Source organism: Aquila chrysaetos, chromosome 10, assembly GCF_900496995.4.
Source record: "Aquila chrysaetos chrysaetos chromosome 10, bAquChr1.4, whole genome shotgun sequence".
In the NCBI taxonomy this organism is placed as follows: Eukaryota; Metazoa; Chordata; class Aves; order Accipitriformes; family Accipitridae; genus Aquila; species Aquila chrysaetos.
The window spans coordinates 24,589,087-24,604,202 of record NC_044013.1 but is presented as its reverse complement, the minus strand read 5'-3'; the positions used below and the strand labels follow the sequence as shown (position 1 = coordinate 24,604,202).

The 15,116-nt window shown below is 44.2% G+C and overlaps 2 protein-coding genes across 2 annotated transcripts; both read left to right on the top strand.

The window, feature by feature from the left end:
* The first annotated feature begins 319 nt into the window (after window positions 1–319).
* Window positions 320–3,840, top strand: OTOS (otospiralin). The gene is made up of 4 exons (XM_030028419.2): window positions 320–429; window positions 744–836; window positions 1,171–1,197; window positions 3,456–3,840. Exons 2-4 carry the CDS (start codon window positions 785–787, stop codon window positions 3,638–3,640), a joined length of 264 nt encoding a protein of 87 aa, XP_029884279.1. The 5' UTR covers window positions 320–429; window positions 744–784; the 3' UTR covers window positions 3,641–3,840.
* A 293-nt stretch (window positions 3,841–4,133) lies between these two features.
* COPS9 (COP9 signalosome subunit 9) lies at window positions 4,134–9,046 on the top strand. Its single transcript, XM_030029037.2, has 3 exons — window positions 4,134–4,333; window positions 4,451–4,523; window positions 6,347–9,046. Exons 1-3 carry the CDS (start codon window positions 4,271–4,273, stop codon window positions 6,382–6,384), a joined length of 174 nt encoding a protein of 57 aa, XP_029884897.1. The 5' UTR covers window positions 4,134–4,270; the 3' UTR covers window positions 6,385–9,046.
* Window positions 9,047–15,116: the final 6,070 nt, after the last annotated feature.

The window sequence follows — 15,116 nt, the reverse complement described above, 5'->3', positions numbered from 1 at the left end:
GAACTCAGTATCCTGTTAGCAATTTGCTAGAATAACATTTAAAATCTATTTTTCTAAAGCAGCAGAAAGACAATCAGGAGGGCAGTAAAGGTAATAATCACTGAATTTGTTTCTGGATTTTCTCCCTCTGTCTTCAAAATACAAAAGTATTATTGCCAAAGTTGATTCTGATTTCCTCTCAGAAACTGTCTACTGTTTCTTCCATGGACAGTGCTGAAATATAATGCAAATGTGAGCTGTTAAAATATCTCTACTTTAAGGCGACAAAATCAGATTGGTGTAGTAACTTGGTGACGTTTCTCTCCTTTTCCCCCGACCCTTCCTTAAACAGTGCTGCTATTTTACAGCAATAGAAATCCTTTTGGAGTTCTGTAGCTGACTTGGAGCTACAGACCTTTACTACTGCGAGAAGAAGAAAAGGAGAGAGAGAGAGAGAGAGGTAATTTCTAAAGTGAAATTAAATTAACCACAAAATAAAACATTTCCAAAGACACTTAATTTCATGTCAGTTCAGAGGAGCCTTTTGGATTTATGCCACCTATAAATAAAATATCAGTACACACTTCAGGACTGTGGTATTTTTAATACTCTGTGTTGCAGTTCAAAAACTGTAAGAAAATGTAATTGCATCTTGTTATGCCTAAATTAATAATTAGAATCTGTTTTGGAACATATTCTTCTAATAAAAGAAGAAATAATAGACTTTGCATAATTATTAATCTCGTAATAATCCTCAGCTGTACAGATTATTTTTCAGAAACACAAGCAGTATCTTGCAGAAAAGATGACATTTATTGTCTTGTTTTTCTTCTGTATGCTGATGAACATGCTAACAGGTAAGATTACTGATGAATTTATTCTCATTTATTTTTCAAGCTGCCAGAAATATTTTGTTACTAATACAGTATCTTCTATTTAGTATCAGATATTGCTTGTGTATTAATTGCAACTGCTCTGGCTGTTGAGAGTATTTGGTTTGTAGCACTGAGGGACTGCAAATGGGGAATTCCTTATTCAGCTGTTCGAGAAACAAAAAATGTTTGGCTATACAGAGGGTCCTACATATGCATTAAAGAACTTGTCAGCTTCTGGCTACACAGCAAACCTTTTATTAACAGAAAGTCCTTCTGTGTGGGAGCGGGTACCGATGAGTTTCCTCTTTATTTACAGATGCCCGATCAATCCAGGATGGAGATGGTAATTCTTAATGTCTTTTTCTTTTCTTTGTATCACTAACAATTAAAAGAGTCATTTGTAACTCCCAGACCTGATGCCCAGCAGCGATTTTGGCAGGATGCTTACTAACTGCAGTGGGCTGTGGAAGGGCTTTCCTCTAGTTCTGGTGGAGAAAGAAGAGTGACTTTTTTGAAATTTAAAGAAATTTATTAAAAGCTGACATATTAATGTCTAATAATAGAGCTAATATACTTGCAGTCTTAAAAAGAAAAGGGGTTATGGTCAAATCACTAATTCTGTTGTACAAAATCGTAATTGGAAAGCACCAGACTTAAAAACATATTAGACGTCTGAGAATTTTGTCTGTCCTGAACACTAATACTATATGTCTGTCTGGTTATGGGCAAAAATACTGACATGCACGATAAAGCGCTTAAAATTTACAAATTGCCACAAATCCAATTAAAGAAATGTTGAAATAAATCCCTTAGCACAGCTACCCTGTGGTTCGTGTCACTTTGCATGATTAGCCCATTGGATTAGTGTTCGCCTTTGATTAAAAAACTCCTCAACATCCTAATGATGTTTACACTGGCTTACTGATGATTATATTAGTTAACCTCTCTTTGGTGTTTTCAGACAGAATTCCTTCTGAAAACAAAGTTGCATAGAAGTATCTGCAATAATAAAGTACTGCTATTGCTGGTATACATCTCAGTATAACCAGCAGGATAGCCAGCAGCAATCCCGAGTGCACAGATACAAATATGCAGGGAGAGTATTATAATAGATATGGAAAATAGAAATATATATACAAAATAAGGGCTAATATGATTACCTTTAATTCAAAACATTTTTCCCTATGCTCCATTATATTTCCTTATGGCTCTAAAATCTTTGAATGTATCATCTCTGTTTTCACAAGTTTAAGGGTACTATTGTATTTGTGCACAGCAAATATTTCTGCAGCAACCTCTTGGACAGTCAGGAGAGCGTGTGTCAATCTAAAAATAAAACGTTGTTCAGGCAGTAACATGTTGCTCTCATTACCAACAATTATGGTTTTCTTTCACACTGGGCCAAACAGCAGACTGCAAAGTGAATCTAAGGTCAGCTGGTATAACCAGTGAATTCTCCTCTGCAGACAGCATTTGGCTGGTTCATTTGATTTGTTATATGCCATCTGTGCCTATGCGCTGCAAACTTTACTCTGTAAAATTAAGGTCTGACAATAGGATTGTTGAAGGCTCTTAATTCCCCCTAAAGATCCTGGTCCCAAGCTGAGCCTGGTGAGTGGAATGGCTCCCATCTATTTAAATGGGCTTTAAATCAAATCAAAATACTGGGTTTAGTTTTGCTGCACAGAAAGACATTTGTAACTGTGTCGTCTCAGCTGGTGTTTACATTTTATATATGCTTCTCTGTTTGCCCAGATTTGGGCCCAAGGGTGGTCAAGCTCCTGCATTTTCAGAATTGATTTTGTTTTCATTTTCCTGCTGAATTTGAAATCTTGTTTCAATGAGTATTTCATATTTTCTCAGGTATTCCTAGAGCAGGCACAAATGCAGCAGCTGTCTTCCAAGTGGCAATGCCTTTCCTCTCCATTTCCTTAGCCTGTTTCCTATGGCCTGCTGAGATGAGGCACAACTCTGTGGTCCCAGGCAATGTTGGGGTAGCACAGACCCAGTCCTCAGGACCCCGGGGCAGATCCTGCACCTCTGGTTTCTGCTGTACTCAGCTGAGCTGCCTTGATGCTGGGATGGCGAGGGAGCAACTGCATGGCCCTTTCCCCTGGCGCTACTGCCAGGAGCCTGCGGGCAGAGCGGGCAGCTGCATGGGCACAGCATAGATGATGGCACCTTATTCTTTATATTTTTATATTGGGCAGAGGAAATGGTGTGGAATGAGGAAAAATAGCATTCAATTGCAAGTGCTCCTTGCTTTTAAATAACCAGCAGCCTTCTAGAAATTAAAGCAGCCCAATGAATTCTTGAATTTCCCCAAATGCTGATGGTGTCCCTTCATTCCTGCTCTCCATCTTGTCCCACTCTGTCATTCCTGGTGCGACCGGAGCGGAGAATACTGGCTTCCTCTTCTGCAGAGCAGGGGCACGGAGAGGGGGAAATGGCTCTGCCTGCCTCTCTGCTGCTGGGGGAGCCCACAAACCCCCCAAGGGAACCCACAACGCCAAACCATGTTGGCTCCCAGGCCCAAGCTTTCAACACAAATGCTTTGTATTATAGTAATCTGCAATATCTTTTATTTTTTTTTTTTTTTAGATCTCTACCATGAATCTGTAGCCTTGCCATACTGGCCCTTCTCATCCAACGACTTCTGGTCCTATGTGGAATATTTCCGGACCCTGGGAGCCTACGACAGGATTGATGAAATGGCCAGAGCCTTCTTTGCCCAGTTTCCTTTTGGGAGTCACCTTGGCTACCATGTGCCCAACCACGAGCACTAACTGCTTTGCTCGTTTTTTGCTAAAACTGGTGCCAAGATGTGTAAGTGAATACATGGCTGCCAGTGACCGCACCTGAACTGCCCCTCAGCCACTTATTAATACTCATAGCAGTCATGCATAGCCTTTCATGCTTGACATTAGTCTTGTCTTTTTTACAATTTATGCTTTTCTGCGAAATCAATAAACTCCTTGATTCTGTTGCGCGGTTTTGAGAGGGTTTTTTTACACAAAAAAATGCTCGCAGCCTTGACTCAGGAAACCACTCTCTGTGTGTATAGTAGTTAAATACCAGCCCACCCAGTTTGGTGGCTGGAAGGACCACCAGTAGAATTCACAACCTCATCCTTTGCAGCCCCTTGGGCTAGCTCGACGCCATCTTCCTCACGTCAGGCCGGAGTCCTGCGCCCGGCCCGCCGTTGCCGTGGCGAGGAGGGCGGAGTGAGCAAAATGGCGGAGCCACCCCGCCCTCCTCGCCATGGCAACGGCGGGGCCCGCCCCGCCCAGGGCAACCAGAGAGAGGCGATACCGCCAAGTGCGCAGAGCGGCGCCCCGCTGGCCGGCCTCGTAACGGAAGTAGGCTCTGCGCGTCCGGAAGCGGTGGCGCGGCGGGGGCCGAGCGGGGTTGGCGCCATGAAGCCGGCGGTGGACGAGATGTTTCCTGAGGGAGCCGGTCCTTACGTGGATCTTGATGAGGTGAGGTGAGGTGAGGTGAGGTGGGGGGGGTGTTGGGGGAGCTGCCTGCGAGGTTGGGGGTGGCAGGGCCGTGCTGCCCGGCCGCGGCCCGGCCGCTCTCAGCGCCTGCTTTCCCAGGCAGGGGGAAGCACGGGGCTGTTGATGGACCTGGCCGCCAACGAGAAAGCGGTGCACGCCGACTTCTTTAACGGTAAGGGCCGCCGCGCTCCGGGGGTCGGGAGGGGTAAGGGGTCACCGCGGTGCCTGCCCGCCCGGCGGGGATGGTAACGCCTGGGGCCTGCCAAGTAACAGCTGCAGAAACTGAAGATTATCAAAACAAACCTCGCTCGGTTTCTCTCTAATCTCATGTCTGGTGCCTGGTAGTCGCTAAAGTTCTCCCTGACCACGCTTCTAGTGAGTGGTACGGTAAGAGCGCTTCAGTGTTAAGTGATGCAGACGGGGGTGATAAAATGCTTGTTTCTCCTCTCCTGGAGGTTTTAGGCGATTTAGCATGTTAATCACTACAAGGAAAAATGCCTTGATCTGTTTGTGTAACAAATGCTTATATTAAACAGTGCAAAAACATATAAAAATATGGACAGAACTTTACAAAATTGTCTCCGGGTGTTACTACTTTATAGATAATCCTTTAATCTCTTAAGGCATGCATGCATATGTACCCAAAGCAAAATAAAACTTTGGTTTTTATATGCTTTCTCCGTTTGAAAGTTAAGTGTATGCATATAAGGTATATACAGCTGCTTCTAGCGGAGAACAGCTATGTATCTGGCCACTTAGGGGTAGAATATATGCCACCTTAGATTTGGTTACTAAGGTGGGGGGTTTTATGCTTCTTAAGAAGTATATTTAGACATTTCAACAGTGAATTTCAGATATGTTATTAAATCTAGTTGCTGTGGTGGTGTTGATGTCACAAACTGGTATTAATTATGAAATAAAATAGGTTTCACACATTGCTCAAGACTTAGAATACAGCAGAAAAAGGAAGTTCAGCTTTCATATACTCTGAACAGTTGGGAGGGACCTAGCTCTTTGCTGGAGCCAGTATATTCAGGAACAGGTATTTCCATAAAGTTCTACCATCAGGTTCATAGAGTCATAGAATGGTTTGGGTTGGAAAGGACCTTAAAGATCATCTAGGTGCACCCCCCTGCCATGGGCAGGGACACCTTCCATTAGACCAGGTTGCTCAAAGCCCTGCTTGTGGTATTGTATTCCATTGGTAGTTTAGGGCTCTTATAAATGAGGATTAATCCTCATTTTATTATATGGCACTTGTATGTTGCCTTCTGTAAGAATAAAGACTTGCTTTCAGTTATGTTGTTAGTTTATGCTCAATATATGAAGAAGGTGCAAAGCCAAGTAGTTAAGAGTAATTCCCAAAGATGCATAGAACAGCTGTGATTAGCCGACCACATTTGACTGGTCTGAGTGAGATGAGTTTTCTGAGAGAGAAGTATTAGGAGCACCTTCACAGCAATGAAACATTTTTTTAAGGAAGGCATTTTTAACAGCAAATCACAAATGTGAATGTCAATCTGCAAAATTTATAAGCGTGTGCCTGGATACTATGACCTAAAGCCAGAATTCTGCAGAAGTGTCTACGTCCGAGACTTGCTACATGCATAAAGCTAGTAGTACTTGTTTAGTTCTGGAATCTGGGAATCATGGTTGATCCACTCTGAATGTGATGGCTATTTAACGCATTTATGAAAGCTCCTCCTTTGAAGCTTTACTTTGCATTCATGAATTTAATTGCAAAGCTTGTATTGTACAAGTGAAGCAGTTTAATTGGTGTATAATAGAGAATATATACACGGGTCTGCCTGCCTTTGTCTTTTCCTACACTGATGTTACGTTTCTAGTAACTGATGGTGCAGTAACTCTTATTCACTTAATTTACCTTTACTTCTGTCTTTAATCCAAATAATGAAGAACCGTACTTGAGTATGTACAAATGTAACAGTTGAAACTTTTAAGGTTAATTTTACCTTATCTTATTTTTCTGACTAGATTTTGAAGATCTCTTTGATGATGATGACATCCAGTGAACTTAGTTGTCCAGCTATGCAATGCTGAGATGTGGATTTTTCTCTAGGATCGCCTGTGGTGCCCATTATTTATTAAAATAATCAAGACAGGAAAATCACAGCGGGGTGGTAAAAACCTGTATAAGCTGCCTGGGGAATATGAAAACCAGATGGTTAAAGATAACTAAGGAGGGAATTGTGGACTGTTATTTCTAGGAAGCTGCGTGTGGATTTTTCTTTAAATTTTACTTGCTGATGTGTTCATTCAATAAAATACTAAAAAAAAACCCCTCTCTCTCTGGGATATACTTTGAAAGGAGATATTGCTGTGTTCTGAGCTCCCTTAGAGGATTTTTTTTTATTAAATCATTTACTGTTACTTTTGGATATTATATAAAGATACATGGCAGGGCATATTGCTGCCTAGAAAAGATTTGTTCATCCCACAGTATAGGATTATCTAGGGCTAAGATAGTTGCTTGTTCTGAATAGTCTGACTCATTTGCCAGTTGCACTGAGAAGAGTGTGCGTTGTCTTCTGTTTCAAGATAGATACTCAACTACCATCAGTACTTAACTTTTAGGAAGTACAGGAATAAAAAGTAGTAATTTTATCTTGATATTTTAAGCAGAGGAATGTTCTGGCCCTGGGCCATGGGAATGCTTGGATTTAAAAATATAATTTAATTCTTGAAATTATACTCTACAGAAAGAAAATAATTTTAGGATTCTTTTCTCCTACAGCAGGGAATGTAATTATTCATACTCACAGGTATAGTGTATATGAATCAGTCTGTTAGATATTAGTTCAGATTTTGACGCAAGTTTTCAGAACATCTTAGAAATGTTTGATTTTGCACCCTTCAGTGACCAAAGTGAATCTCAGAATGGAAGGAACAGGTGAGTTTTTAGTATATTATTTCAGAATCAAGAGTTTAATCCTGTCTAATCTTAAGTGCAGTCTGTATTCCATAAATTGATCACAAAAATAATACTGTGACTGATCTTTCTTTAAAGACTTCACTCTACTTAAATTTCACCTGGAGTGAAACACTTGCCTCTCATACTTTTTCACGTTTTTTCTTCGGTTTGCCTTAAAAAAGGGAGTCTTAAATGTAACACTAAGTATGCTGGCCCCGATCTTAAAAATGTAAGGACAATAAAAACAGTAGGACGTAGGTTTCGTCTTATAGTATTTCTGTGGATTTCTCAACATCCTCTGTTTCATCATTCAATGTACGTTAGATCAGCATTCTGACATTTACTCTGCTTAGTGTCTGACATTACAATGTGTCCCTAAAGGAACGGTCTTGCTGAGGCAGTCTCCTTTTCCTTTTTAGTGTTCGCTTTGCTTAAAGAGGCAGGGATTTCAAGCTTTCCTCATTTAAAACCAATGTAAACATTTTGACTGAGTGGTAGCAACTGCATTTGGACTGTTTCTAGCTTTGGTGCTGTTCTTTCTCCAAACTAGATTTTGAGAAATGAGCTGCTGCCAGGAAATGGAGGCTGCATTCTGGGCAGGTGCAAAAGATGAAATAGATTTTAGAAGCAACTCTCCTCCTCTGCTCTTTTAGCTACTTTATTCTGCTGATGCCCAGATTCCTCAAGATGGTCACCTTGGTTTTGGAATACTTCCTTATCGGTGTTTTGTACAGGCTTTTCCTTTGTTTTTCATTTGCCTGCCTTAAGTTTTAAGGAAGTTGAGCTTTAAGTTTGATCACAGCAGCAGGAGTATATTCTGTGATACAAATCCATCTTGAACAGTTGCTTGTTGGTATGAATGGTGTTCTCTTTTTAGAGATGCCTAAAACCTCAGTGAAGTGTTGGTTTGAAGGTGCTGATGGTGAGTAGTTCTAGTTTTGTAACGTCATCTCGCTTGATCAAAACATGAAACCTATCTTCATGAAACTGCGTAGAGGGCAAATAATGCTGATGGGTCCAGCACAGCCTAAAAAAAAGTTTTTTATCCTGGTAGGATATAGCTACCCATTCAAGGTAGGTATAGCTAACACCTTTTAGTAAAGCTTTCCAGAATCTCAGTGTTTCATGTTAAAAAGCAGCATAAATAGTACTGCTGGCACCTGGGAAGTGTGGTATGGCTGTCTGTAGGGAAGGAACTTACTCTATGCGGTGTGTAAAAGCGTTTGAGTTAGTAAAAGTCCTTATGAAGAAAGCTGCTGAATTTCATGAACTGCCTTGGTGTGCACCTGATGCCACTCTGGCTGTAGCTACTGTGAGTACTAGGTGGTTCTTTGGTATTACTTCCCAGCTGCCAACTTGCTAAGCTTGCACTTAAATCTGATGCCTGGTGTGGGTTTGTTCTCTTGGGATGAAGTGAAGTGAAAGGAGCATTCTTCAGAGTTGGAATGGGATGATACCAAAGGTACGTATGTCTGGAGTATGAAGTTCTCTCCTTCACAAGTGTGTATATACCTTCGTCTTTCTGAAGAGAGCTGTCAATATGTAAGAACTTTCACCAGGAATTGTAGTTTGTTTGGGTCCCTTTTGGGACAGCATTAATATGGAAAGGCTTATATGAAGAACAAAATGCCCTTCAGCTTCACGTTGTTTCTGTGTTACTATTTGTCAAGACTTTCAGCCTAATTAGTCTGCGGGCAATCAGCCTGTTGACAGGAAATAATCACAAGATCTCAAAATCTCTAATAAAATTGATTTAAAGGTCATTTGTCTGCCTTGGCCGTTTCATTTACTGAGCTTTGATTCCTATACCTTTTGTGGAGATTGACACTACTCATAATAGGTGTTTCTGAGCGAAAGAATGAGGCTGTTCTATCAGCATTTTGCACACACACTGATGTGCAGCATTCATAAGCTGCTGGGTACTGCTCAGTATTTCAATGTCCAAATAAAGGCTCTAGTCTGAATAGATCTATGGAGGCACTGAGGTTAGTGTCATGAATTGTCCCACTGACTTCAGTGGGACAGCTGGCAATGTGTAAAGCTGACCTTCTGCCTGAGTTTTGCCAGGATGAGGTCCCAAGTGCTAAAATGCTTTAGAAAGGGCGTAGCCAGTTGTGCAGCACAGATGAAAAGGAATAGCTTCAAAACACTTAAATGTCAGCTCGTTCCCTTCGATACTCTCACAAGGCCAATTCTCTATTTGCAGGAAACTGCTAGCTGTCACAGTATATTCTTAGGAATAAAAGTGCAATCTATTTTGAGCTGAAAATAATCAAGCCATTGTGAGAGAGAAAGTTAACCATGCTAAAGGAAGCTGACTGTCATCTGCATAATATTTCTGCCATGCCTCTTCTCAGCTGGCTAGCTGGTTAGCAGGAGAATCCAGTGTTCCACTGTTCTTCATGTGAGCAAGAACAGGCAAGCTCAGACCTAGTGTGGTAGTAGTGGGTTTTCCTTGGTGGTATTTTTTTTTTTCTTAGTTAACTTCCAGGGAATTAAAATAAAAGGTTTTCTTCTTAATATTTTACTTCAATAATTGAAGTGGAAGGTATTTTTCCTCAGTAAAGAAGGAATTGATTTTAGATGAATAAATCAAGTACTTCCTGCTTCCCCGGGGTGTTGGGGAGCTGGCAAGCATCTTCCTGCTCTCAATGTGCAGTTGTTCAGCACATGAAAACCTGCTGGGCAGATGACAGTGCAGCCCTGTTCTCTATGAGTCCCCCTGTCAGTCATGGGGTTGGAATGTGAGTGTCACATCAGGGCTCTTTTGGAAAAGCACTAGCACAATGCAAGTCAGTCCTTGGCAGCAGGGGTGGCTTTGAGGACAAGGATTTGCTTCCATGTTTTTACTTCCAGATTTATTTTCTTTCAGTTTGCCTTTTATATTTGTTCCAGTTGGTCTTTACCAAGCAGCAGGGTCAGAATCCTAACCCAAATTATAACTTTTTCTCAAGGTACTACAGGGAGTTCAGAGCAGTGTCTTTAAGTTTTTAAAATTGGCAAATAGGGCATTTTTTGCTGAATACATCTGTGTTTATGGAAGAGACCATTTGCATGTAGCAGATTTCTAGTCAGCTCTAATTCTAGCTGTGTTCATACTACCTGGTCTGTAGCTGTGACATGTATGTACAAGCCTTATATAATTGTATATGAACTCATGTAAACTGAAAACCTCTTGAGAGAAAAGACTCCATTTTGTATGTTGGTGTGAATAAACAGATGTACAGCTGAGAATGTCACGTATGAGGTGGGTGACTGAGCAAGGGAATACGTATGGAGGGAATGTGACAAAGTATCCCTGGTACAGACAGGAGCTGCCCCCAGCAGGGGAGTCTCAGAGTCCCCCAGTCCAGCTGAGGATGCTTTGGTGAGGACACCTGCAGAGGGGACTCCTGTCACCGGACAGTGACTGTCCTGTTGGAGAGCTTCAAAGTGGGCTCCTACTCCCAGCTCCCAACAAAACTTGCTGAGCAACGTGCTGCTGTGGTCTTTTGGTCTCCTACTGTTTTGAAGTTGCCTCTGCCTCGCTGTGATACAGGTACTGTGGTGTGGGAATCTCCCTTCTGTGTGTTATACCTCATCTGGGATGACAAATCCACCTTGGCCTTAAAAGACTAACCAAAACATGTTACAGAACTAGAATAGCTTCTCTAGAAACCCCTGTCTAGGCAGCGAAGAAGCTGTGCTGTCCTGACTCCTTTGGGCAGAGCGCTGTGTTTTCACAGACGCCCAGAGGATCGGAGGGAGCTGGGTGAGTTGCTTCATATCTCCCTCCTTCCCTGCCTGACTCTAAGGGATTTAGAGAGGGGCTTCAAGTGGGATCTCCTGCTCTGCCTCCCTCCCTGATGCCTCTCCGTAAAGCTGTGCTGCTTTATGTGAGGGATCCCAGAGATTGCCCTGTGAGTAGGAATCCTCTGATATGCCACACAGGAAGAAATGGATGTTGACATTTAATGCTTCTATTTCATTGGGAATAAACCTTTCCTTCCCTGTGGATTGGCTGGAGCGTGACAAACTGCACCTACATGTAAGGAGGTCACGCAGCTGTCCTCAAAGAGCAGTGGTGTTATGCTGGGCTGGTCTCCTGGGATGAGTCTAAGGATGAGCTGAGGGTGGGTTTGCTGATTTACAATCCCACGGCAGACTTGAGTCTTTCCATCAGGTACCTATGTCTAGTACAAACATCATAAAAACATGTGGCAGCCTTGCTCCCAGCCTGGGTATGCTCAGGATTGGTTTCCTCCAGAGTATTTCAAAGGGTAAACTTCAAATCTGATGATATTTCCTGCATGGAAGTACAACGGCTGATTAGCTAAACCTAGGACTTTATCCTAATCCCTTTGCCTTCTTGCATGCCGAAAAGCCTCTAGCGAGTTTATACTTCACAAATAAATATGATAAAAGTCTTGCAAACAATTTATCTTTTTCTTGTAGCTCTTCATGGTTTAGTGCAGCTGCTGTTTGTATTCCAATTAATTACTAGCACAAGTGATTACATGGGGTTAAGGCACAATTAGGATCAGCCTATAATTGTGTTTAAAAGGGCCACGGATGCTTTCACAGGTGGTTTCCCCTGCTGGATGAGACTGGCCAGCCTCTCTAACTGTAGCCACGTTATTTCTCCCTAATTGTTAGTGCAGTGACTTAAATCTTTCCTTGGGGAGTGTTGTTGCTTTCTGCCTTCAAGAAAGCATGCTGCCTTCCTGCTGTCTTTCTTGGAGCAGCAGTGCAGGGAGGGAAGATTCAAACACAGCTGTCAAGATCAAAGGAGCCGAGTGCTCTCTTTATAACCTGCTCTAATCACGAAGTGGCAAAGGAGACCTCATTCTTGGTATCTTCATCATATTTGTTGCTATCTAATAGGAGCTGCTGGCAATGTTTATGCCCAGAGGCATCCCGTTTGTGTACCTGCAGCAGTACATTAGTTTCTAAAGGGAAAGCCATCCATTTAAATCTGCAACAGCTAGAGAGGCGGTAAATAGCGAGACCTAACTTTGTACTAGGCATCTGTTGTCAGGATTGATTAAAAAAACCCAAAGTAAAACATTTAAACTTGTTGGAGAGCAGGTGATTCTGTGCCCTTTCAGGATGTCAGTGTCATTCTTGGCTCTTTTGTTACAAGATAATTGTATGTTCAAAGCATTGTGCAATCCTTAGGAGCCAGCCCAGGCCTTGGATATGTGCCTATTTTGGCCAGGTTTTCCCATCCCACAGGTTTATGAAGCGTGGAAGGAGAGTAAAACCACAGCAACTCAGTAATGGAAAAAGGCTGGATTCATTAGGAACTCCCCTGACCTTGTCCCCCAGGACCTCACTACCCTCCCAAAGCCTATTTGCAGCTCTCCCCTAAAAGCAGCACAAGGCCAGCATGGCGCCCTGCAGCTCCCTGCCCTTGGGCTACTGCCGACACCCTGGCTATGTGCCCCGGCAAAGCTGGGGAGGTGGAGGTCTGATACCCATACCGCGTGCAGGGATTCAGGTGGTTCCTGGGCTAAAAGAACTCCCCAGGGGCTTGTAGCCTGGTGGGGTAATTGCTGGTCATGCTCAGTTGCTGCTCCTGAAGCTTGTCGGGACATTTTTGGCACTTGAGACTTCACATGCAGACACCTGCAGGGGCTGGGCAGCCTCGGGAGGCAGTAACAGAGGTGCTACGGGCAGCTCCAGGGCTCGACCCTGGCTGCAGTGGGGCAGAGGCGTGTTTGCTGAAACCGGGGGGGTTTCTCTGGCTGCCCTGCGCTGTGTCTGTGCTTGCTTTGCAGACGGGGTGAGCCTCTGTTGGGAGCATTTGCCTTAGGGGAGAGCTGGGAGGGGGCTGACTGCTGCTCCTGGGGGTGCTAAATGACTTTCTGGGTGGGTGGTGGCTTAAACTGGGATTTGGTGCCTGCTAAGGAGGTAAGTGTGTATGTCTCTAGCTGAGCACTGTAGAGCAAGAATCTTACACAGACTTGAGGTAAAGACTTAATAAAACAGTCCAAATCCCTAAAGGGAAGGCTTTGACCCCTATTTCCATGCAGCAGGGCCTCGCCTCATTCACAGCCTGCTGACTGGGCTGCACTAACTGGGGGACTAGTCTGTTGTTTGCTGGTTTTTGAGGTGCCTGGCTGGGACATGCATGAGCGATGCAGGTACCCTGTGTGAAGCATCCTTGTCCGAGCGGGGAGCTGGGAGGAAGATGGTCTCCGCACTCACAGCCTGGAGGGTGAGTCTCGTAGTGAAGCCACATTTGAAAATGTCCTATAAAGACAGAAGTCCCTACTGTGCTTTGGGAAGAGAGGAGGCTTGCACCAGAGCTGCTTTGCTGCCCTCCTGCCCTGTCGCAGCCCTGCCCTGTGTTGCTGCATGTGCAAATACTCTTAAAGGCAGATCCTGCATGAACCGGGCAGCCCCCTCCTTTATGCATCCTCGCTGCTTACAGAGGCAACAGTACTTGCGCTCGTCATCGCATATATTTTACATATGACTTGCCAGGGTTGTGTTTGGAGTGTTGGGCGGGGTTTGGGAGAGGTTGCATGCTCATTGTGTTTAGTTGAGAGACCTGCTGCAAGTTGAGGACAGCGTGCTGTGTTGTGCACGGGTGGGAGCGTGTGGGAAGGAACAGAAATGAGGTCCCCATGCCAGCCCCCTCAGGGAGAGAGCATGGGGTGGCTCATCAACCCAGCGACTGAGGAACAGCTAGGGCGCTTTTGAGGGAAACCATGTTCCTGTTTTTCTTTATCTATTTTTGGTGAAACAAATACACCCCTCAGCAAGCAGCCTGACTCCTGCCCTGACAGCAAGGTGTCAGCCCTGCAGCTCCCCGGGCTGGAGCCAGTGTCCACAAACACCTCCGGTGCCGAACCCCTGCTCGCCGCTCCAGGGGAGCGGAGCGCTGCAACCCCCCGTGACCCTGGTTTCCATGTTCCCACGCAGCCTGCGAGGAGGCAGGTGTCTGCGCGTGAGGTTGCTGCTCACAGGGGAGTTTGGAAAAGCCATTTACAGGGTGATAAAGAGGCTACATTTTTAATGATTAAATAAGATAGAAGACCTTATGTACTAATACGCAGCATTCTTGTGGAGCTTTGTTACCTCGTGGTCTGTGATAATGTGCATGTGCGCACATATAAGACATATTCTTCTCATATATGAACATAGCAGTGACTGCAGTATTAGGTGACGCAGCCCTGAGCACCCCCACCCTGACAGCTGGGGCAGGGGAAGACCCAGGACCAAAACCAGAGCCAGTATTTGAAACAAGGACTTCCAGGCTGGGTCTCTGTTGTGGGGCTTGTTTTGGTCCTTCGTGTAGCCCTCTGCCATCCTGCTGCCATGGCGGCCGACCAGGAGTCAGTGGTGACCCTGGGCCTCTCCTGGGTGGCTGGTCATCTGCCGCAAGGTCTGATGGCACCTGCGAGCATCCTGAGTGGGGTGTGGGATGATGTGGAGGGCAAGCAAGCATCTGGGGTTCAACAAGACTTTCCCATAAGGGCCAGCATGGCCCCAGTCTCTGAGTTTCTAACACACAAAGTGTTTCTTGCGCTACAGCCGTGGTGACCTGAGGTGGGAGATGCTGTTGGCCTGGTTGGACGTCACATTGATATGGATCACGCTGGTGATGGGGCAGTTGCAAGGGGTGCTAAGAAATCGGGGGTTCTGCCCTGGCCTAAAGCACACAGCATCAGACATGCGTGGCGGTTTGAAAAGCCATGGTGTACAGGATAGAACTGTAAGCATATTAGCTCCTGCTGCGTGGCAGCAAGGAAACGAATAATTTGTTTTGGCTGCCTCTTGGGAACTAGACTTTAAATTAGTATTTTCTACTAGTGTTTATCCCAAATGGCTCTTAGCACTTTGGTT